General features: G+C 40.4%; 1 protein-coding gene across 4 annotated transcripts in view; it reads left to right on the top strand.

Moving 5' to 3' along the window:
* Nucleotides 1–25,248, top strand: part of TCF7 (transcription factor 7) — a 115,710-nt gene that overhangs the window by 68,086 nt on the left and 22,376 nt on the right. For all 4 annotated transcript variants that reach the window (XM_031953059.1, XM_031953056.1, XM_031953057.1 and 1 more), the window contains exons 4-5: nucleotides 18,727–18,835; nucleotides 22,365–22,455. In XM_031953059.1, coding sequence (XP_031808919.1) covers nucleotides 18,727–18,835; nucleotides 22,365–22,455 — 200 coding nt within the window. The remainder of the gene's footprint in view (nucleotides 1–18,726; nucleotides 18,836–22,364; nucleotides 22,456–25,248) is intronic.

The raw sequence follows: 25,248 nt of genomic DNA, 5'->3' as shown, positions 1-25,248 counted from the left end.
GATGGAGCTATTTGCCTATTCTCAAAACCATAACCATGTTCCCATTTAGTTCACCAGGAGCAATCTTCATTTTACTCATTCACGTAAGGTTCACTTGAAGCAGCTCTAAAGTTATTAGTCAAGATAAAGAGCTGGACAAAGAGGCCATTATTCTACAGAATAGGAAACTAAGGCTTGGAGGAGTTAAGGGTCATGTGACCTCAGGCTCATAAAGCTAATGAAAGGATTATAACTTGAACCAAGACCTTCTGAACCCCATGATCAAATATACCTCACGTTTTTTTAAAAAATAGTAAACTCCTGGGAGTGATGATAGCTTTTCAAAAATATCCTTCCAAAGATTTTTTTAAATAGCTAATTCTTTTTTTTTCTTTTTCTTTTTTTTTTTTATTTTACCCATGCCAGGGTAATTTTTTTTACAACATTATCCCTTGCACTCACTTCTGTTCCGATTTTTCCCTCCCACCCTCCACCTTCTCCCCTAGATGGCAAGCAATCCTATATATGTTGAATATGTCGTAGTATATCCTAGATACAATGTATGTGTGCAGATCCAAACAGTTTTCTTGTTGCACAGGGAGAATTGGATTCCGAAGTTAAAAATAACCTGGGAAGAAAAACAAAAATGCAAACAGTTTACATTCATTTCCCAGTGTTTTTTCTTTGGGTGTAGCTGCTTCTGTCCATCATTGATCAATTGAAACTGAGCTAGATCTTCTCTTTGTTAAAGAAATCCATTTCCATCAGAATACATCCTCATACAGTATTGTTGTTGACTTATATAATGATCTTTTGGTTCTGCTCATTTCACTTAGCATCAGTTCATGTAATTCTCTCCAAGCCTCTCTGTATTCATCCTGCTGGTCATTTCTTACAGAACAATAATATTCCATAACATTCATATACCACAATTTACCCAACCATTCTCCAATTGATGGGCATCCATTCATTTTCCAGTTTCTAGTCACTACAAACAGGGCTGCCACAAACATTTTAGCACATACAGGTCCCTTTCCCTTCTTTAGTATCTCCTTGGGGTATAAGCCCAGTAGAAACACTGCTGGATCAAAGGGTATGCACAGTTTGATAACTTTTGGGGCATAATTCCAGATTGCAAATAGCTAATTCTTTACATAATACAAATAATGTTTCTCTTTGAATGCTTACATAACTCACTATCATCCACAGTGAGCACATTCAAACTAACACCCAGCAGTAGGCAGTGGGTAGTAGGGATGAGTCAGAGGAAAAAAAAGAGGGACAGAAAGGAGAATAAGGACTCAGGAAAGAATGGATCCTCACCAAACCAATTAATCACACAACAGGCATTTTTAAAGCATCTAGTATGTGAAGGGACTTAGGATTCGGAGAAAGATATGAAAGTCACAACCCTTAAGAAATTTACATTCTTTCAGAATTCTATATGAAAGGTGAACTTTATCACCTCCTTCATTAGATAAAGAGACAATTCTGGTGGTTTGCTGCTGTTCCTGCTCATGGCCGCAGTATAGTGAAAATGGGAAAGGATGTGGTGTATCTATATTGGTCAGAGCATGAGCTTGTGCTCATAGTGGAGAAATTCTTTCCAAAACTTCCAACTATCTTTTATTGGATTGTTTGAGATATTATGAGTTCCAAAGCAGCCTGCACAAATTTTTTAAATTCTTTTAAGTAGTGACACTTTTATGCTTTTCTTTCTCTTTTTTTGTTTTTCCCCTAAGAAGGCACATGAAATACTGACCCAATGGAAGCTCCATCCTCAGAGAACAAAGACCATTTCAACAAACAATGGAAACTGCCTGGTGAAAAAAAAAAACAAACGCAAAGAAATTTCATGGCTACCCCACGACTTCCTGTTTTCTATTGTTGTGCCAATAATTGTACTGAGAAATGTTCACAGACATTTGCATCATTTCCATCCGCTGGCCAGAGCCAAGCTCAACCAACTGCATCTATCTTTGTGGTTGCTGGCATGGGGTCCACTAGAGAGAGCTGGTCAGGGCCCTCCTTACCACAAGGAAGTTTTCTACTTAATTAGATTTACTTTACTTGAGCTGGTGTACTTGGCCCTGTGTTTGGCTACATTGTGGAGGAGACAGAGAAGGAACACATTCAGGCTCTGAGCCTGGGGAATTCATAATCTTGAGAAGAGACAGAGAAGTAAAAGTCCCAAGGCCTGTCTTCAAGGAGATCACAATGTGGAGGAGACAGAAAAAAAGCTGACCCAGGCCTTTCCCTTTAGGGATCTCCATTGAAGGAAAATAGAAGAGATGGGGTAGGGAGGTATCCTTAGGAGCCCAGAATCTGGGAGAGATGCGAGATAAATGAGCTCTCTGCCTTCGGGAATTCAAAGACTGGGGGGAAGATAAGACATTCTCAAGAAATGATTAAATCACAAAACAGTATAAGGAGACTCAGGTGAGCAGAATAGACAGGAAATGCTGCAGGAGTTCAGAGCTAATGGTAGCAAAAAGAAAGGGTGGTTCTTAATTCTGAAGTTGACCTAGGAGCAAGGAGCATATTTTAGGGTTCTCAAAGACAGGATATGCTAGAGAGATGTGTGGGAGCAGGGGTAATCCTTTCTCTCCTAAGTCCAGCTGCCACACAGCAGTACCAGCCTCATGTGGCTGGAGAATGATTTGAGGGTTGGATGGTGGGTAGGGTTTCTTTTGTGTGGTCAGTTTAATAACTGGTGTTAGTGAATTACCTTTCTACTGTGCCACAATGGGCTGGGTTCCTCAGGGTTACCTAAATAGGATCCATCCTCTGTAGGCCACAGTGACTGGTTCAGCTTAATTCCAGTCCTTTTACATCTTTCCTTGACTGGCAGTCACCTGTCTTGTACCTTGTCATCTCAACCAAGCAAGTGAAGTGAGGGATCAGATGAGGCAGCAGCATTTCACAGATCACCCTGCTGCCTAATATGTTTATTAGGCCCAGATAATTTAAGACCCCCCTTTTGCTTCCAGCCTTATCATCAGTCCAGTTACTGAGTTGGCATAAGCAGTTATGGTAACTGGTTCCTCTCCCCAATTCTCCCCAATCCTCTAAAGAGGATACAATAATCAGGGAATCAAATTCATTTTGTTTCTCATAACCTTAGTTCATATGAAGTATAGACACATATAATATGATAATAATGGACATCTAGGGCGTTAAGGTTTGCAGTGGGCTTTTATATACATTAGTATTCGCAACAACTCTGTGATTCAGGGACTCAAGTATTATAATTTACATCCACTTTAAAGATCAATAATTCTCCATTTATTAAGTACCTACTATGTGCCAGGCACTGTGCTAGGTACTAGACACACACAGAACATTAGGGAAAAGTTCTGCAGAAGTCTACTGAGAAGAAAAGATATACTCATAAATGTAAATATAAAATATATAACAAGAGAAGGTTATTTTTCCTTGCTAGCCACAGAGATTAGGAAAGGCCTAAGCAGGATGCCTGGCACATTTACTATTGTTAAGTTGTTTCAGTCACATGCCACTCTTCACCTTTTCTTCACCCCATTTAGGGTTTTCTTGGCAAAGCTACTGGAGTGATTTGCCATTTCTTCTTCAGCTCATTTTTTACAGGTGAGGAAACTGAGGCAAACAGTGTTAAGTAACTTACACAAGGTAAACAGATAGTAAGTGTCTGAGGCCACATTTGAGCTCAGGAAGATAAGTCTTCCTGACTGTAGACCAAGTGCTCTCTCCACTCTACCATTTAGCCGCATTGTCACATAGTAAATGCTTAATAAATATCAATTGACATGATGCTTGAGCTGAACCTTAGAGAAAGCTAGAGATGTTAAAATGAAAAAACTAAGAAGTAACTTGCCAGTACTCATTCAAATAGTACATGACCATGAAGAGGAACACAGATGAATGAGGATTGCCCAATAAAGGATGAGGATTGCCCAATAAAGGAATAATCCCTTTCCCAAAGATGATAATAATATTAGGGTTTAAGTGTTGCAAAGCACTTTACAAATATCATCTCATTTTCATCTCATTTTGTCCTTGCAACAACATTGGTGCTATTATAAAACTTTCTGTTTTCTCTCTCCTTACCTGGGCCCCAGTTTCCCATAATACTTCTGAATGGGCACTGATCAATCATGCTGGATCTTATAGGAGAAACATCAAAGAAGCTTACAATTCAATATATTTAGTCACTACCTCCTTAGGAGCTGACAGCCTGGATGGACAGGAAGACACACATGAAAATGTATTGTCACTTACAATCCCAGGCAGTACATGTGAAGTCCAAAATGGGTAGTAGAAACAGGAACTCCAGACAGATTATTCTCCCGCTCTTCCATGCCACCAAGAAAATTCTTGTCAAAAACCATGTGTTCAGGACAGTCTCAGATGTTTGATTTCAAACTCACAATGTATCAGGGTTAAAAGGGACCTGAAACATCTGCCTACTCCAAGTTCTTTGTTTAACAGACACAAAAATAGAGGCCTAATGTTGGGAAAGGGGCTTAGTATACTAAGCCCAAGATTCCCAAGCCCAAGTGTTGGTAAAACCAACCTGGGAGCCTCTTAACTCCCATTTCAAATTTCTCTCCTCATGCTAAATAAATCACATGCTTTCAAGGAGATGCATTAAGGATGCCCCACTGATGCTCTCACATGGACCATGAAGAAGATATGTGCCCCATAATGGTTATAGTAGGCTCTACATCTGAGGCTATTCACTATATTCCCTCTTCCTTATCCTATATTCCTCAGATTTCTTCTGCCTTTCTCTCTTCCTTGATCCATCTCCTGTGAAAAAGTGACTCTTCTCTCTGCCAAGGCAAACCTCTCTACATGTACAAGTGATTTCATCCCATTCTTTAAAAATCCTCTCGCCCAGTTTGTAGTTAAACTTCTTGAGAAGGCCTTCTATAATCGTCAGACACCTCTACTTCCTTTCCTCTCACATCTCTTAGCTGTGTGCAGTCTGGCTTTCAGCCTCATCTTTCAACAGAAATTGTTCTCTTTAATGTTACTAATGATGTGGTTAGTGGCAGTGCAGAGAGTTGTGGGAACCCCTCTGGTCGACACAGGTCCAACTTGAAAAGAATTCATGAGCCCGAAAAGTCTGGAAGGCAAAAGGGAAGTTTTATTCTGTTGGCACTGCAGAAGCCAGCTTTGTTAGGAAAGACAGACTTCTGAGTGACAAGGTCTTGGCAGAGAAATAACAAAAGATTTTCACTGAGAAAAGGGTTTCCTCATAGCGGACAGACGTCCTGGCAGACAGCTACACCAAGGAGAGAGGTTCCTTGACAAGGTATAATCCTGCTTCGGACATTCTGCAAATTGTGTTTTTTATAGGAAATCTGAGACTGAGGTTTCAATTAAATGAGATTCCTTCAATGTTGTCACTGCCCCTGGGGCCTAGATTTCCAGTTGAATGAAACCACTTAAGTTCTAGTTACTAGAAGTGGTCCTGGACTAATTTTTAGCTCAATAGAGGGTGCAGCTAGTCACCAACTAGATAACAGAATGAAGCCACTTATCTTGATTCCCTAATGTGGGCCTCTCCCAGAGGAAATTTCTCAGAGTTCACCTCCATTGCTCCCCCCCCCATAGTCAGGGACTACAGTTTCAGGGTTTCCCCCCTTTCCCCTGTCACTAACACTCTTAATTGCTAAATCTAATAACCCTTTCTCCTCTATTTTTATCTTTCTTGACCATTCTGCAACCTCTAACAATGCTGATCACCTTTTCCCTGATAGTTTTTCTAGATTTTTATGAACCTGCTTGGTTCTCCTATCTCCCTGATTTTTCTGGCTTCTTTATAGACAATATCATGGCCACTTTACCATGGGGGGGCTCCTAAAGGCTCCATCCTATGCTCTCTTTTCCCTATAATCCATTCCAGGATAATTTCAATTGTTTTCTCCACACAGATGACTCTCAGACCTGCTTTCTCCTGACTTCACAGCCTCACATCTCTGACTAGCTATTACCCTATTACCTCTGTCTCAAACAACATACTCTCTAGATATCAGCATGTCCAAACTAAACACTACCTTTCTTCCCCAATTCTCCCTCTCTTCTTAACTTCTCTGAATTATTGCGAAGGATACCATTATTCTCCCAGTTATGCAGGTTCACAACTTAGGTGTCATTCTCAATTCCTCATTCTTCCTCCATATCCAATCAGTTGTCAGTGCCTCTTGTTTCTCTACCTTCTTACCCTTTCTTAGGTCCTTTAATATTGCAGTCACTCTGGTAAAGACCCTCATCACCTCGTGCCTGGACTATTGAAATACTATTTTATTTTGTCCCCTGCCTTGCATTTTCTCCCCCATTCCAGTCCATCCTCCATTGTCAAATTGATCTTCCTAAAACATAGGTCTGACAATGTCATCCCCACCCTCACTCCCACTTCAGTAAACTCCAGTAGTTCCTTATTATCTCCAACTTCCTTTTGCTTTTTAAAGATCATCTAGTTTTCCAGTCTTTTTTATGCCTTACTCCTCTCTACATACTCAGTGCTTGTTTGCTATTTCTTGAAGATGACACCCACATTTTACAAGTCAGAGAATATTCACTCACTGTCCTTCCCACCTAGAACACTCTCCCTCATCTCTGCCTCCCAGCTTCTCTAGGTGCTTTCAAATCTTAGCTAGTTACCATCTTCTGTCTGACTGACTTTTACAGTTCCCCTTAATCTCAATGTCTTACTTCTAAGAAAACCTCCAATCATCTTGTTTGTACCTAGCTGTTTGTTTGCTGTTTCCTCCATTAGACTGTAAGCTCCTTGAGGGGGAGGGAACTGTTTTTCTTTGTATTCCCAGTGCTAAGAACAATGTATGGCATAAAGCAGGCTCTGAAGAAATGCTAACTGACTGATTGGCAAATTAGACAAATGATGACTATGTCTGGGAAAAGGAAGGGAAAAGGCATATAGTAAGCACTTATTACGTGCTAGAAACTGTTGAGGTAGTATTTAAGGCAAACATTTCCCAGAGTATTTTTCTCTGTGTTCCCATATTGTGCAAAATAGCATAGTGGACACTTCTAACACTTGGGATGTAATCATTTAACTTGTCTGAGCCTGAATTCATTCATAAAATGGGGATAAATGTCAACGTCCCAGTGGTGGTTGTGAGCTTCAGATGAAATCATCATGTATGGATTGCAAACCTTAAAAGCATTGTTTACATGTCAATTAACCTTTTATATTGTTGTCACAGAACATATTCACTAAGGCACAATTGTATCCATTTCATTCTTTCTGCTCAAGGAGAATGAATCACAGGATTTTCAAGTTGGGAGGAGCCCAAAGAAGCTATTACTACTGGCCAGATGCTTTATGAGGAGATTTAGCTATCTATTGGGTGATTTGCAAAATTTAGCATCAGAATACACACACACACACACACACACACACACACACCCCATCTCTAGATACATATCCCCTCCTTGTCTGTACATCCAAATATAGAGTGAGAGGAGCTCCCAGACACCTTTTCCCACCCACCCACCCACTTTCTCATTTGAGGATTTGGGGCCAGCAATGAGGGAAAGTTTGAAAGTGACGTGACTAATACATAGTCCTCATACATTATCTCAATGAGCTGAGATGTGCAAACCACAGGCAGTCAGAGCTTGAGAGCTCAGCCACTTTGTACAGTATCTGGTTGGTGACCGTGTCAGGTCAGTCATAACAGGACTTGGGAGTAGGGGGACATAAAGAGGAGTAAGGTTCCAGATTTGGCTCCATGGGGTTGCTGCAGATAGCTGAGAACTCCGTGGGGCTATCGCTCCCATCTGAACAGCCAGAGCTCAAAGAGAGACAGGGCCCTTAAATTCTTTAGAGAACCTGGGAAAGAGATGATAATGCTGATTTGGTATACAAATATCCCCGAACTTAAGAGTTAAGAATTTAAGTTCTAATCAGGGTTGTGCTGGGAAGCCAGCGCTGCTTTGAAAAACAATTATTAAATTTTCAACATGAGCATTTAAGCTTAATATGTGCATAAATCTAGGCTTGATGTGTTGTTTTGTTTATTGTCTAGAAGTTTAAAAAATGTTAATGTAGATTATATTTTAAAGTGTGTATAAAAGGTCTTTTTCCTTCTTTTCCTCCATCTGCCTCCGCCCTCAAGCTTGGTTATTAATATTTACTGACACACCCTTGGTTCTAACCATCTCTGCAACTATCTTTGCAACTATCCGTGCAATTATCTCTGTGTGACTTTGGGCAAGTCCCTTCTCCTGTCTAAGCTTCAGTTTCAGTTTTCAGTAAATTAGAAATAATAATGTTTATCCTGCTTCCTTCACTGAACCATAATAATCAAATGAGAGAAGGGATGGGAAAAGACTTTGTAAACTGTTACTTGCTATTAATGCAAAGTGATACCACTTAGAAGTCAGGGACAGTGACCTCTAAATCTCTTTGGATACTCAATTAATGATGCTCTTGGATGTCTGGATTCAACCAGGATGGCTCATCCCAGGGGAAAATTTTGACCCAACTATGTGGCAATTTAATAGATCACACATGTAACACTGGTCCAAATGGCCCATCTCTAGTGACATTTGTTCTTCACATGTGAGCTCTTCTCTTCTCCAGACAATCCACTTCTGGATTAAAAAGTCAGGAATATCTGAGCTTTATGACCACCTCAAATACTGACTAGTGTGTGACCTATGTATCGTTTAACCTCAGTTTCTTCATCTATAAAATGGGAATCATAATAGCATCTACTTCAAAAGGTCATGAGGATCAATTTTTTAAAATATTTTGTAAATCTTAAATTGCTATAAAAATTTGAGCTGTTATTATTTGTCTCCTTTCCCGGACAAATGAAGGGAGTTTTGTTTTTGTATAGATGAACCTGAACTAAGGATCCGGAAGTACATCTGTCTATTTGTCCCCAGGGTGATAAACACACAGTAACATAGGATTTAGAGCTTAAGATCATCTGATTCACACCTCTCACTTTTAAAAATGAAAATTCTTGGGTTCAGAGAGTGGAAGAGACTTATCCAACTTCACACAAGAAGTATGTAGCAGAACCAGGAATCACTACAGCTTTTTTGACTCTGGGTCCCATGTTCTCTCCACTTTGGTTCCTATGGTTACCCCTAAATAGAAAATTTGTGGGGGGGGTTTCCCTCTAAATCTTGTTTCCCAAACTGACTGAATCTGACCATTCCTGAGTCACAACAGTAATATGATGCCATGAAAAGAACACTGGATTTGGAATCCAAGGACCTTAAGATTGAACTGCAATCTTAGTCAAGTTTTCTGGCTTCAGTTTCTTCATTTGTAAAAGACTAGATGACTCCTAAGGTCCCATCTAGGATTTAAATCTCAGGCTCCTCCCTGATAGGGGTCTATGATTATTAAAGACCAAACACATAAGTTTCTCCAAATCTACTTAATAATTGCTTGATTAGCAGATTTATCTTTAAAATGGAGATAATAATACTGTGCCTTCCTCAAAGAACTTTTGTGAAATTCACATGAAGAAATTATGGAAACGTTTGTGGCAGACCTTCAGCTCTTATATACCAGTTGTTGCTATACTATATCAATTCAATTCCATTCAATTATAATTCACTGTAGACATTTATCTTGTGCCAACTGTGAACATATATAAAGTTTAAGATATAGTTCTTGCCTAAATGAACCTTATAGTCCAGCTAGTTGGTGCAATGAATAAAGTGCTAGGCCTGGAGCCACCAAGAACTTGAGTTCACATCTAGTCTCAAATGTTTACTAGTTATGAGACCCCTTGGGTAGCACTTAACTGTCATCTGCCTTATCCACAAAATGAGGATGGTAATAACACTTGGATTATTGTATTTAAATAAGATACTATTTGTAAAATGCTTTGATGCTTAAAGCGTCATATAAAAGCCAACTAGTATGTTATATAATGTATGTGATAAATTTGCAAGTGATTGTAATAAAAAATAATCCATAATAAGTGTATTGGAAGTACAACCAGTATGAGGCCTATTGCTTGTGTCCATGCAATGCCAAGGGATCTAGGAAAAGATGCTGAGTTCTTTGGACAAAGGATTCATGGGAGAATGTGTAGAAGAGTCATAGGATGCAAAAGTGTAGATGTATCATGACCTATACTAGAGGAAGGGAATTACAGATCTATCCAAGCTTAATGCATCAGAGGCACATAAAACAGATTGCTATTCAATGTCTGAAAGAGGAAGGGCCATAATTAAGGGAGAAATAGGGGAAAAACTAGAGAAGGTTTCATGGAAGAGGTGGCCTTTGACTTGGGATTTAAAAGCAAAATAGAAATACAATTTTTTTTTAAAGACTTTGAAGAGTAGAGCATTAAAGGCTGTCCTCAAAGAAAAAAAATGGCGTCTCTCACATGTATGTTTAAATCACACATGACTCAATAGCATATATCCTTATGGAGTTTTGTTCAGTGATCTGATGAGGGGTCATTATAGAGGGAGATGCATTTATCTCAGGTGTTTGCTAATATCATGTAGCACGTGTCCTTTGTGATCGCCCAATGAAAGAATTCTTTTTAGATGACAAGAATCTCAGGAGTCCTTCTCTCTGTGTCTCAGGATTGGCTAATTTGTTGATATATCACTCATAGTTCTCCTTTTCAGAGGAAAGCAATTTTTTAAAATTAAGCAAACATTTATTAAGTACCTACTGCACAAAACTGAAATAAGTCCCTGCTTTCCTGTAGGAAAAATCAATTCAAAGAGCATTTACTGAGTACGTATTTTCCATAGGGTCAGGCATTACAATAACCACTAGGGATACAAAGACAAAAAAACAATGGAGTTTTTATTTTAGTGGACAAACTTCCACCCAACCACAACTCTTGGTGATTTCTCTAAGCTTCTCTCGTGGGCATCTAGGTCTGGCTCAGTAGATAGAGCACTGAGTCTGGAATCAGGAAGACTTAAATTCAAATAAAGTTCAGACACCTGTAATACTGGGCAAATCACAACTTCTGTTTGACTCAGTTTCCTTGCAGTGAAATAGGAATAATAATAGCACCTACCCCCCTGAGTTGCCCAAGGGTTATTGTGAGAATCTATTAAGAATATTTATAAAGCATGTTGTAGCGTAGTGCCTGGTACATAGAAGCATTTGACAACTGCTTCTTTTCTTTTTTAATGGACTGTACAAAAATCCAGCATGGAAAGAGGAGACCTAAAATCTACCTGAACTTGGATGTCTGTAGGGGCAGGATGACTTCAGGCTTTTTTCTCTGGAAGCTTGAACAAACCTAACTAATTTATAAATTCAGTTTCTGATAGGGCATCTTCCGTGGAAATCTTATCATCTTCTCTAGGATTTGAAGCCCTTGGAGGCTTCAATATCTCACAATCCTCTCTACCAGGAATTACATAATCAGCAGAGAGCTGTGGAAACTCACCCCTTCTCTAGACAGGGGCCACACCCACAGCCCTAGCAGGCTAAGTTCCTAGTTCCTTCCCTAGTAAGGAAGCCATAGTTAATCAAGGCTTTATGGAAAAAGCCTCTTCTTCGTTCCACCATTAAACTTCTGTTGTAACCCTTTCTCTGGTTCTTAGTCTCTCTCCTAGTAAAATGAGAATGACCAGTCCTCATTTTTATTGAAGTTTCCTCTGTGAGCTAGAATGAAATTATCACCTGTCTGCCTTTACAGATGAGGAAACTGGAGCTACCTTGTGATATTCTCTGGATTTAAGCCTAGTACTTTTCTGTTAGACCACAACTGCCTCTCTAAGGATTGACTACTAAGGCTACTTCCAAATCTAATATTTTAAAGACACTGACTGAGCATGGTGACTTCTATAAAGATCTTCCTCAAAGTCTTGAGGACTAGTCTCACCCTCATTAGATGGAACCCTGAGGCTGAGTATCTAAGGGACTCAAGCCACCTCTCTCTAGGAAAGAGTTACCCTTCCCAGACTAGTGTTTGATAGAACAATGGAACTTGATTAAGAGAGGATAAGCAGGGGAAGGAGGAAGAAAGAGCTCTCTATCCCACGAGATCCACATTCTTTCTCTGGCTCCACCATCTGTCCAACCTCAGTCCAATTCTCTAAGCATCAGTTTTCCCAAGATATGGATGATAATCTTTGTTCTACCATCCTCTCAGGGCAGATGTGGACTTACACATGGCAAGTGCTCACAAAGTGATCAGAAAAAGTGATAAAAGGACACTCTCAACGTGTCTCTTAAGAACTTTACAATTGGTTGCATGACATAGGAGACACTGGCCCAAGACCACCCAGCATGGTGTGCCCTCATCAGAGGTTTCTGTGCTCTGTAAGCAAAGCATACTTGAATTAGTCCAGAAAAATTGTGAGATGACACAGTTAGAGAAACCTTCCCAAATGTTTATAGGGACAACTTGTGTCCAATGTGTAACACAACATTCTGAGCTCATGTTGGTCTGATCAGGCACAGCTGGACACACTATATATAACTCAATGCTAACATAGTGATGTCATTTTGGTCCTCTTTGAGAGTGAAAGACACCAACCAACCAACCATTTTGAATTATGAAATAAATTAATGAAAGTATAAAATACTTGGGAAATACTTTATAATAGAGGGCTCTCTTTCCTGACCCATACCTTAATTTCTTGAATCATAGGTCACTGGGGTTTGAGCATTAACCTCCTATGAAGGCAAATGTGGCTAGAGTGAAACCTCTTTCCTCTTGGGGAAGCTAAATAGCACAATGGATAGAGTGCTAGCTCTGGAGCAGTACATTCAATCTCAGACACTTACTGGCAAGTCACTTGATCCTGTGTGCCTCAGTTTCCTTATCTGTAGAATGAGCTGGAGAAGGAAATGGCAAACCACTATAGTAGCTTTGGCAAGAAAACCCCAAATAAGGTTACAGAAAGTTGGACAGGACTGAAACAACTCAACAACAATGAAAATCCCCTTGGGAGCCTCTAGAGCTCCTTCCCCATCTGTCTTTCACCATGGACTAGCGTTAGCAAGTGTTACTTGGCTGAGACTAGTTTCAACTCAATAGATCAATCAGAAATCTCCCTCCAGGGTTTATAAGGCTGGTACCTCTGAACTTTTCCTAGATGAACTAGGAAAGCAAGAAGAAGATCATAGTATCATGGAATTTAGAAAAGGATTTTAGAGATTATCTGGTCCAAAACCATCATTTTATATATGAAGAAATGGAACCTTGAAAGGTTAACCTTAGTTCAAGGTCACAGAGATGACAAGGAAGGAGACAAATGGTAGGGACTAGAGTCTAGTGGTTTTTCTATTTATTGAACTGGCCACATTCTGGGGCTACTCATTATGAAATAACCCCATTTTGCAGATATAGTAAATGAAGCTCAGAAAAGTTGTGATGGTGTGGTACTGTGGAAAGAGTGTTAAATTCAGATAAATGTGATTGGTATTCAAAGTTTGGCTTTATCGCTTAGAACCTATGATGTCTTAAGCAAGTCATTAACTTGTCTGCACTTTAGTTTTCTCATCTGTAAATGGAGTGTTTGGGTCAGATTACCTTAAAGATCACTCTCAACTCTACATCTGTAATCCTGTGACTTCCTTATAAAGCAAGTCAAGTCAACTATTTGGTGGTTTGGGGCAGGCCAACATAGGGTTACAGCAAAGGGCCTTGGAAAGGAGCTGATAGGAGAAGTGAAGTCTCTTCCTAGTGAACCCTCCTACAGGAAAACCACCACCTTGGCCCTGGGACTTGAGAGAACAGCCCCCTCCTTTCTGCCTCTCCCCATCTTCATATCTCAGTGAGTCATGAGTCATCTCTGAATGCCACTATAGGCCATTTCTACGAAAAGTAAGAGTGCTGTGGCCTCCTGCATGAGTGAGACAGGAAACTTGGGTAGTTTGGAAAGCAGAGGCAAGAACCCAGAAAACATCCAATAGCTCTATTCAGAAGACTCTCAGATCTAGAGGTGGTTTGGGGGAAGTTATCCCCCAGTCCTGCCTGTGGCACCCAGCTCTGCAAGATTCTCCAGTCTCTATTCAATAAGTAAATTTTTTTTTTTATTGATCACTTCTTCCCTCTCCTCCCCGAACCATGTTTCTAGCCCTGTGCTTTGTCCTGTGTGAATAAAACAGTGTCCCTTCCTTCAGGAATCTCATAGTCCAATGATGAACCAGGGTCAGATTCACAGGATCATGGATTTTATAAGCTGAAAAATCTTTTTGAGGCCATTTTATCTTGAAGTTGAGAAAATTTAAAGATTTGCCTAAGGTCACACAATGGTAAAGCTCATGGATCATTTGGTCCAACTTCTTCACTGATGAGAGAGCAAAGGCTTCTCCAAGACCTGCCTAAGGTCATAGCTGGGATTCCAACTTCAAAGCTAGTCATTTCTCCACCACACCAGAATCCTCTACAACCATTACCACCAATTTATGAGAATCCCACCACTCTACTAGACACCATACAGCGCTTCCCTCAGTTACAATCTCCACCCCCCCAGAGCTTATAGTCTAGCAGGGAATGGGACAGCAATCCATGCTAAATGCATTGGAGATGTACAAAACCAAGTGATGTGCTGTCTGAGGAAAAAAATTTTCTATTAAATTAAGGAGAATGAAAGGAAACAGATTAGGGAAGGTCCCCCTGGAGAGGACAGCATATCAGTAGGATTTTAAAGGAGGGTGGTGGTTGTGGTGTTCAAATTGATTCTTTGACAGTAGATCATAACAATGCTGTTCTTGGGATTTTCTTAGAGTGGTTTGTCATTTCTTTCCCCAGTGCATTAAGGTGAACAGAAGGTGAAACAGCTAGTAAGTATCTGAGACTGTATTTGAACTTTAGTTCTTTTTGATTCCCGGCAACTAGGTAGTACAGTGTATAGAACACTGGACCTGGAATCTAGAAGATTCATTTTCCTGAGTTCAAATGTGGCCTCAGAGAATCACTAGCTGTGTGACCCTGGCAAGTCATTTAACCTATATGCCTCAGTTTCCCCATCTGTAAAATGACCTGGAGAAGGAAATGGCAAACCATTCCAGTACTTTGGCAAGAAAATCCTAAATGAAGTCACAGAGAATGAGACATGACCGAACAATAACAATTTCCTGATGCCACCAGGTGCAGCACTAGTCCACTGAGCCATCTAGCTGACTCTTAAAGGTTAGTAGAAATTCAAAATAGCAAGAAAGAACTCTGGGTGATGACTAAAAACCATTACATTGAATTCCCAATCCCTATATTTATGCCCACCTGCATTTTTGATTACCTTCACAAGCTAATTGTACAATATTTCAGAGTCTGATTCTTTTTGTACAGCAAAATAACAGTTTGGTCATGTATACTTATTGTGTATCTAATTTATATTTTAATATATTTAACATCTACTGGTCATCCTGCCATCTGGGGGAGGGGGTGGGGAGTAAGAGGTGAAAAATTGGAACAAGAGGTTTGGCAATTGTTAATGCTGTAAAGTTACTCATACATTTAACCTGTAAATAAAAGGCTATTAAATAAATAAAAAAAGAAGAAAAAAAAAGAGAAAAAAAAATTCAAAATAGCAAAGTATGTGTGAAGAAGGAAACTAGCAGGGAGAACAGGATCCTGCATCTATATCTGGAAATGGTTTTAGAGGCCATCATGTCCAACTCCTTCATTTTAAAGATGAAGATCATGACACCCAAAGAGAAAGGGAAGGGATTTGTCCAAGAATACATGTAACTAGTAACTGGCAGAAACAGAAGTCACATGCAGATCCTTGTGACTTCATGTTCTACACTTGTGAAGTGAAGTGAAGTGAGTAGAACCAAGAAAACATTGTAAACAGCAACAAGAAGATTATGTGATAATCAACAATGACAGACTTGGCTCTTTTCAAGAATGAGGTGATTCAGGCCAATTCCAATAGATTTGTGATGGAGAGAGACATCTGCATCTATGGGGACTAAATGCAGATCATAACAATATTTTCACCTTTTGTTATTGTTGCTTGTTTTTTTCTTTTTCATTTTTTCCCTTTTGATCTGATTTTTCATGTAGCATGATAAATGTAGAAATGTTTAGAATAACTGAGCATATTTAACCTACATTAGAGGCAGATTACTTGCTGTCTAGGGAAGGAGGGGGGGAAGTAAGGAGGAAGAGAGAAAAAATTGGAACACAAGGTTTTGAAATGGTGAATGTTGAAAACTATCTTTGCATGTATTCTGAAAATTAATTTTTTTTTTTTTTAAGAAAAGTAGGTTGTCTATTTGTACAGCAAAATAGCGGTTTGGTCATGAATACTTATTGTGTATCTAATTTATATTTTAATATATTTAACATCATGACCAGTAGGTCATCCTGCCATCTGGGGGAGGGGGTAAAATTGGAACAAGAGGTTTGGCAATTGTCAATGCTGTAAAGTTACCCATACATATAACCTGTAAATAAAAGGCTATTAAATTTAAAAAAAAAAAAAAGAAAGAAAGAAAAGAAAAGTAGGTTGTGACCATATTATAGAGGGCCTTGAATGTTAGGCACAGAAGCCCAAATTTTGTGAAAAAGCCTATGCTAAACACTAGTGGAGAAGTGTGGATAATAAATGCCAGGAAGGAGAGATAGGTAAAGATTAGGGCAGTTGGTGAAGTCTTCCTTAAGATGGAAGGTCTGGAGGCATGGATGATGGAGAGACTTTAGATATGCAGAAAAGGAAGAACTGTGAGCAAAAATACCAGAAAGAAGTGATTTTGGTGGCAGCATGTGTATGCACGTTGGAGCTGTGGGAGTGAAAGTTGTTATCAGATAATGAAGGGCCTTGACTGCTCGAAGCAATCATTTGGAACTTGAATTCAGTAGGACTCAGGGGCTCTGTCATCTTTTGCTGCAAACTGGGTTGTCCCCAGATCCTCCCCACTTCTGGATATTCTGGCTGGACTAGCTCTTCCCTGGAGAGCTTGGGGTGAGCCAGTGGCTTTGCTAACTAACAGCTTTTCCCTTTAAGACCCAGCTGCCCCACCCATTTGGCTATTTATGGGTCTCATGCATCCCCTCTACCTTCTCCATACCCTTTTATTTGTGGCTTCTCATCTTTGCTGGGGCCCTTTAGTCAACTTCCCACACCAGGCTACCACCAAAGGGCTTATTGGTTGTGGCCCTAGTTTCAGTCCAAAACAAACCCGACAGTCCTGTTCCATGCCAAACCCTGCCCTTTTCCCTTCCTCCTTCCTTCACTTCCAAAACTAACCTCATTTAGGAAACCCTCCCAGAAGAACCCGTCAGAGCTCCAACAACTCTCTCACTCCCTTCTATTCTACATCCTTCCTCTTTCTCCCTTCTCCTTTCCTCTTTCCCTAAGGAGGCTGGAGGGACAGAGGGGGAGGTAGTTCTTTTTGAGTGTTTTGATGATGTTCACTTCAATACAATTTAATTTTCAAATCAGCAAACATTTCTTACACACCTCCTCAGGATCCTTATACTGGATTCTTAGGACTACGAGTCTTTATGTTCTCTGACACAATTATGTGAGGTTCAAAAGGTTTATAGAGGAGGTGATATCTTAATTGGGTATTGACAGAAAGGAAGGACTTTAGAAGTCAGATTTGGAGAAAGAGTTTGTTTCAGACTTGGTATATTTATGCCTACTTCCCTCTATCTAGGAGGGGCTTTAGAGGCCACCAAGTCCAACCTCTTCATTTTATAGATGAAGACCATGAGATCCAAAGAGGAGGGGAAGGGATTTGTCCAAGAATACAGATAATGTGGTGGTGGTGGGGAACAACAGAGACAGATTACATGACTCTTAAATTCTCTCTTCTACTCTCACCCTACCATGTGTTAGTCAATAAAATCATGATCAAAAGAATAGGTACAGCTGGTAGCTTTCCAGAAATATGAACTCCTCTTCTTTACTAGAGAAGGAACTAATGTCAGCTTGGAGGAAGTACTATGAGTCAACCTTGGGATTCACAATTTAAAACTCTACCAATGCAGGTTGGCGCTTATTTCTTCAGTGTATGTAGTTTCTTTCTGTTTGAGTCTGAAACCACTGGCCTAGAGTACTGAACGGCTAAATTAAGATTTGTACATGTTCATACCATCAGTTTGTGTCAGGGATGCAATTATAATGCCTCTCACAAAATAGAATTCTGAATACCCAACCTCTTAGAGATCCAGCTGTGGGAGGCAGTGGGTTAGGGTAGAAAGAACCCTGAATCATAGATCAGGAAATCTGGATCCAAGTATGTTGTAAGGTTCAAATGAGATAATGTAAAAAGTACTTCGAAAACTGGTCTACAGTAGCCAGATCTCCACCGTGGTAATAACTTCATTCCTTGAGCCTTCTCTGGTAAATCTTCTAGATTCAATGTTTATAAAATGGTGTAGAGGTATAGGCACATACTTTTAAAGTTTAATGTGCTTATTAGCACTCCGTCAACAAAATGATAAATCAAGGTTGATACCTAGTGATTGCTTATTTCTGAGGTGCAAATGTTCATGAGGTGCAAATGTTCACATTGAAAATTTAACAGTGGACTTTCCCAAAAGGGTTGGAGCTGGCTCCAGCACCCTCTTGCTTGGATCTCAGCCCTGATGTGTTGCTTGGTGAATTAAGATCATTCCTTTTCTCCCTTCTTAGTCTCAGTTTTCCTATGTATTAAAAAGGACTAAAAATACTTGCTCTTTTCACCTTGTTTCCCAGACTGTGAGAAGGCTCCTTTGAGACCATGAAGTTTATTGTCAAGCTCAGAAATTCTGGGTTGCTGAGGGTGGATTGGATCATTTTCATGTTTATAAGTGGGTGGCTGGGGGCTGTCTCTCTCATGTCTTTCAGCACGCCAAGCCTGGCCAGCCCTCCCATGGAGTTACACAGCTCACACCCCTCTATGAACATTTCAGCTCCCACCAGACACATATCTCTGCTGACATCAACCAGAAGCAAGGTAGGATTATATGATTTTTTTCTTCATTGTTTTCAATTAATATGCATTTCGTTTTCTTACCCACCTTTCCCTCACTGAACAACAACAAAAATACAATCATTATAACATATGCATAGGCAAGAAAAGCAAACTGGGGATGTGGAGACCAGGTACACAAGAGAAGGTGACAAGCAGTAGATAGCACTGAATGAGAGGCTGCTTTCCTAGAAAAAGACTAAGAAGTGTTTAGCAGCGGCAGCTAGATGGTGCAATGGATAGAGCTCCCTGGCCCTAGGAAAATCAGACTGCAAATCTGGAGTCAGATGCTTAACACTGCTACCTGGGCAAATACTTAACTCCAATTGCCTCATCAATAAATAAATAAATTTTTAAAGATTTGACATTCTTCTTCTCCCTCCTCCCCCCAGGATATTTAGATGTTCCAATATCCAATATGCTCCACCTTAGAGAGAAAGTGAGAGTGCTACATACATTTTACAACTAAAGAAACAAAGGCAGGAAAGATTTCTATCAGCATTGGGAATTAGCACAAAACCTGAAAGGAACCTAAAGAGGGGGAATAGTCAGGGTTCAGGCTTGATTGGCAGTGGCCAGCAGGGCAAAGGGTGAATTTAGGCCAGATTCAGCTTGCAAACCATAATCATGTACTTTGAGAAAAATAATTAATGGGACTGTTTGAAATGCATGGCTAAAGATAGAAGAGAGAGAGTCAAGCCTGAAGGAGCTGGGATAGGGGTTCATAATGCTTAACACTAACAGTAACATCAATGAGAATGATGTTTTGTGTAAAGCACTTTCACATACATCAATAAACCCTCACCTCACCTATTAAAGCAGGAATATTGCTTCAGTAATAATAACAAACAATAGGTAATATTTATATAGTACTATGATAATCACTTTACAGTTATCTCATTTGATTCTCACAACCACCTTGAGAAGGTACATGCTAATATTATCCTCATTTTACAGTTGAGGAAACTGGGGTAAAGATTAAGTGACTAACCTATGGTCACACAGCTATTATCTGAGGGCAGATTTGAACTCAGGTGTTCCTCACTCCAAGCCCAGCATTCTATCCACTGTAGCAACTAGCTAATTAATATATCATCTTTCAACTGATTCAGATAGAACCCTACCCTCCGTCAAAAGATGATTCAGTAATCACCCTTCCAGTGACAGGTTTCTCCTAATTTAACTAGCTTGGGTTTCAGATGACATTTAATTTCTTGCCTGGTCTTCATTGAAAACATTTCATCATGGTAGGACCTACCAAAGTCAGTGCTCTAGGAACAGACTTCAAGAGCCCAGAGTGTCATCATGATAAGGTATCAGAGCAGGAAAAAACTGAGGTTGAGAGAGTGAAAGTGACTTGACTCACAGCCCTACTGCTAGGTTTCCTGATTGAATGTAGGGGCTTCTCATTATGGCACCTGGGTCAGCCTCTAACACCTTCCCTGTGGAAAACTGCTCTAGAGACACATTCATTTCAGCTTTCCAAACCTCTGTCTCTTATCATTGCAAAATAAGTATAAAAGTCCTTGCTGCTCTCAAGCTATTGGACAGTGCTTCTTTCATTTGGCCTATAGTTTAAAAAGTCAGAATTTTTTTTTTTTAATACCTCAACAGGAACTTTTCCCCAAGAGGGCAAACCCAACTTTGCCCCAATTTTAAGCCAAACCATAAAAACCACTGGTGGTTTTCCATTGCTTTGTCCATAGTTACCTCCCTAGGAAGTGCAGGGATTATTCTCTGAGAGAGAAGGGCCAAGTTATTCTTAGTGGGTTTGAAGTTTATCTGAAGCAGGCCAGAACTCTGGTCCCTCTAGGCTCTTTCCCCTCCTCAAGACTTCCAGCCCAGATCTCTAGGAACCCAGGGCTGCTTGTCCTATACCCCCCCCCCCCATCACCAGCCATTCCACACACCCTCCCCTTACCCTAACAAAAGGAGGGTGGGGGAAGAAATCAAAAGTCATACACCCTCTGAATCACTCCCCAGACATACTGGAGGAAAGAAGCCATTCCTAGAAAACAAGTATTGTCTCTAGACAGAAATGCCCAGATTCAGGCCTTACCCTTGGATAGCCCCTAGATCCCACTGACTTTCGATTTCAGGGAGTGGTGACTACTCACCAGGCCCGGCAAACTCACTACCTTTCTCATCTCTCTGATACCCTCCTGCATCAATTGCTGTCAGGACTATGCTTATCTTTGCAACTGGTCATTCTTTTAAGGTTCCTGGTCACTGCCCATGATGATTGATACAGTAACTAATCCTGATTTATCTGTTTTTAGGAAGTTCATTTGTTCAAAGGAGAGAGATAAGGGAGGAGAGGGAGGATTCCTGGTGCCTCCAGAGAGGAAGTTTGAGACAGCACAGGCCTTATTGTTGGGGTTTGTTGGGGCAGGGGTAGGAGGAAGCTCAGGAGCAGGCTCAAGAAAATTCTAAATCCCTGAGTTTAGGTCTTATTCACATTTTGTCCCTAATGAGATTTTGGAGGCTGAATCCACCTCACTTCTAGGACCTCTTACAAAGTCTGTGGTGTCAAAAATCTCACCTATTCCTCCCCCAGCTATGCTTCCCCTCTGATAATAAACTGGATCCTCTTCTCCCCAACTCAGCCTGAAGTGTTAGAATCTAGGTACCAAATGGCTGCTTCTCTAGGAGTGAAGCAAATAAGGATTACCCCCTGAAGCTAACATGGTGACACCCAATTTAAGATGGCACAATGATGCATTTGGAGGTATGGGAGAGCTTCAGTTCTGAATACATTGTTTCCAATAAATTGATCATGTCGACTCCAGATCATTTAGATAATTCCAAACATGTACAATCCTTTAAATCTTTTTTTTTTATGCTTTAGAATCATAAAATGTGAAGAGCTGAAAGAGATCATAGCCACCATCTAATACAACCCCTTCATTGTACAGATAGGCAAACTGGGAATCAAAGAAGGGAAAAGGACTTAGCCAAGATTCTGCCAAAAAACAGCAAATTCCTGATAACCAGCCTTCACAAGGGTACATGCTTGGCTCAGAAATGCTTTTATATCCATTATTTCATTTGATCCTGTAACAGCCCTTAAAGGGGAGACAGGGCAGAGATTATCATCCCCATTTTACACATAATACTGAGAACCAAAGGGGTGAAGGGATTTTTCTCAAGAGAAGCCCAGCATAAGAATATAGTCTCCATCTCCTTCCCTATGGCATAATATTTCTCTCTAGACTGGTGGTTTTCAAACTTTTGTTCTCAGTACCTTTATTCCATTAAATTCCTTTGATTTGTGTTCAAAGAATTTTTGTGTGGTTTATGTTTATATATATTTACCCTATTAGAAATAAAAACTAATTTTGAATTTGTAGACCCTCTGAAAGAGTTTCAAAGATCCCCAGGATTCTCTGGACTACACTTTTGAGTACCACTGCTCTAAACCAAATATAGATCTTGTGGATGGAAATTCTTCACTCAGGGAAGCTGAGGTCTCTTCCCTATCTCTTTCCCTAATCCATCTTGCTTTTCCGTCCAGGTGTTCATCGCCCACTACAGACCACTGACATCTCCAGTTTCTACTCTTTATCTCCAGGTGGTGTTGGACAGATCTCCCATACCATGGGCTGGTGAGTATCACCAGAAGTGTTGTTTCTGAACAATTTAAGGCATAATAATTCTCTGACCTAACACCCACTGTCTGAGTATTGGGTCAAAGAGCCAAGATCCTGGATGGCTTAATCAGCCAGCACCACAATACTACTAAGATGAGCTACCAAGCCGCTCCTGTTCCAAGAAAACACCATTTTTCCCAGGGGTCCTTTCTCCTTTCATCGTGAAAAGTAGCATTTTATTTCACTCAGTCTCATAATCTAGCACAGAAAGTTGCCCACTACCAATTCTGAGGTAAATGGTATTTAAAATTATAAGGATGTCTTCATCTCTGTAAGGGAACTCCAAGAGAGTCACATATTACTCATGGGATTTACAAAGCATTTAGTTCTCCTTATGGTGCTGATGAAAAATGAAAGGTGCTGACCGTAGTAGCTCTCTTCCCATTCTTGAATTTGTTTCATTTGGTGCAGTTGCCTTTTGTTTAACCCCCGAAGTAGTTGGGGCTGGCCAGTCACCATCATGTTTTCTCAGTCTGTAGAATCCATTATCTAGGAAAATGTTATTTTCTCTTTACACCAAACCACACAGTCTTTCAGAAATCAAAGCAAGGCAGGCTAATTTCAGTAGCCTATTGGAAAGGAGGAGAGCTGGGTGGAGAGGAGCTTGGTTTTTCTCTGGGACAGGGAAGAAGTCTTGGGGTTGAGTGTCAGAAAATAAACTTTGAGTTATTACAGCCAATACCTATAGATGGATTAATTAATCACATTTTTGGTGCATGGAGAAAAGCTTATCATTGGCCCTTCAAAGGAAAAAAAAAAATGGAATTAGGAAACAATTTCAGGTTTTGATGGTCCTGGGGTAATTGAGAACTTCTTGTGGGAGGTAGAATATAATCAAATGAAAAAAGAAATACTTAAGGAGGTATTGTATGCACTATGGAATTACTGGGATAGGGACGTCCAAACTAAATGGACTTGAAGCAGATTACTTTCCCCTTTGTTCCTGAGAAGCTCTGGTATCTAGGGGAAAAGGGAGAAGCTGAAGTGAGTATATAAATTAAAGGAAAAGACCTCTGTTAGGGAGTACTCGGAACGGGGGAGAACTCCCAAGTTTCTCTGACATATCCAGTCTCTAGAGAAGATGATAAGGGAGGAAGTACAGAAATGGGAGTATTTCAGAAAACTATGCCAGTAGAGGGAATTTGCTAAAGAAATCTGAGGCAGCCAGAAAGTCCACTAGAGGCCTGGAGTCAGGAAAATCTGAGTCCAAATATAGTCTCAGCTGGTTAGACAATTTGAACATTTTCTGCTTCAGTTTCCTCAATCGTAAATGGGGATCATACCTCAAACTGAGATATTTGTAAAGTGCTTATTAGCACAATTGCCTAGCACATAGCAGGGGCTTGATAAGTGCTTGTTTCTTTCATTCTTTACTTCATCATAAGGAGATTGAACCTAAAAGTAAAGAGGCAGCTTGGCAAAATGTATTGGGTGTCATGATTTAGAATAAAAAATACCTGAGTTCAGATACTATTTGAACATATTTTCTTGAGTTGTGTGACCTTGAAACTCATTTAACCTCTCTGGACCTGTTCCTTCGAACTCCAAGGTCTCTTAACTCCTAATCTCTGATCCTATAATGTATTTTAAGCAGAAGATTCTGGAGAAAGGGAAGAACATCCTGACGATGATTGGTGTTAATCAGACAATCAAACATTTTCTGAGTAAGGGCTTACTGAAAGTGTTTGTGCTTTTCTCTTGCTGCTGTTTATGTCCTATTCCTTGCCCTCCAATAGCATTTCTCTGGGCATAAAGAATTTACACATGTACAGTTAACCAGATTTGGCAATTAAAGAGAAATTCCTGTGGGGTCTGGAGTGGTCAAAAAAGGTGCAACTATTCAATTTACCCTAGGAAATAAAGAGCCCAGGGCATAAAGGGGGCAGAACTTGTAACTGAGGACAAAGAAGAGAAGGGACCCTCATGGAAGCCATGAATTTTTAATTATACCATTAGCCTGAGTTCTGAATTTAGAGAGGAGGCCTTGAGACACTGGGAGAGTCAGGGCAGATAGTGGGTAGTCCCCCAGCCCCTGAGCCCCTATGGTTTCCTTAAGAGGAATTCTAGTCTTTGGAAGATGATCTCATTCATGATCACTAAACCAACCTGGGGCCAACATACCTCTTCTTAAACTACCTTATCCATCTTTCACTACCCCTCTTCTTGTGTTATCTTGGGCAAGTTTCTTTTAATTCTTTGGACCTTAAATTAGCAAATTGGGCTAAAACTAAAAATCTCCTTCTGGTTCTAAATCAATTTAAGTCAGGTGCTCAGACCAGTATATTTCAGCAAGCTTAATCCCGTAACTTGTGTCAGAGTCTGATGTCCTCCCCTGCACACATGCCTGCAGAATGCCCATCCCTTCTTTGCCAAAGCGCTCCAAACCCCTATCCTTTATTCCTCCAAAACTCTCCTTTGGGTTCCTCTGACAGTACTGGTGTAGAAGATACATCCAGGGTCTAAAGTGCATTCCCCTATTTCCAGGCCTCAGGCTGCCTTCCTAGAAGCTCTGCTTACAGTGTGGCCCATTGCCAAGCCCTCCCATTTGGCACAGCTTATCCCCTGAGAAATGGTATTGCCTCATAGTCCTGACCCTCACTATCCTTGACCCAGACAGGCTGTGGTGCTAGGCAGGGTCACCATTACCACATCCTGGTCAGCCCCAGCTCAACTACCATTCAACCAACAGACCTGGAGGGGCAGCTGGCTCCAGGCTCCCTTTGTTCCTGAGGGATTGGGAGGGTTGGA

This window comes from Sarcophilus harrisii, chromosome 2 (genome assembly GCF_902635505.1).
Source record: "Sarcophilus harrisii chromosome 2, mSarHar1.11, whole genome shotgun sequence".
Lineage (NCBI taxonomy): Eukaryota > Metazoa > Chordata > Mammalia > Dasyuromorphia > Dasyuridae > Sarcophilus > Sarcophilus harrisii.
The sequence above is the reverse complement of the archived record's forward strand: the minus strand, read 5'-3'. Positions and strand labels throughout refer to the sequence as shown.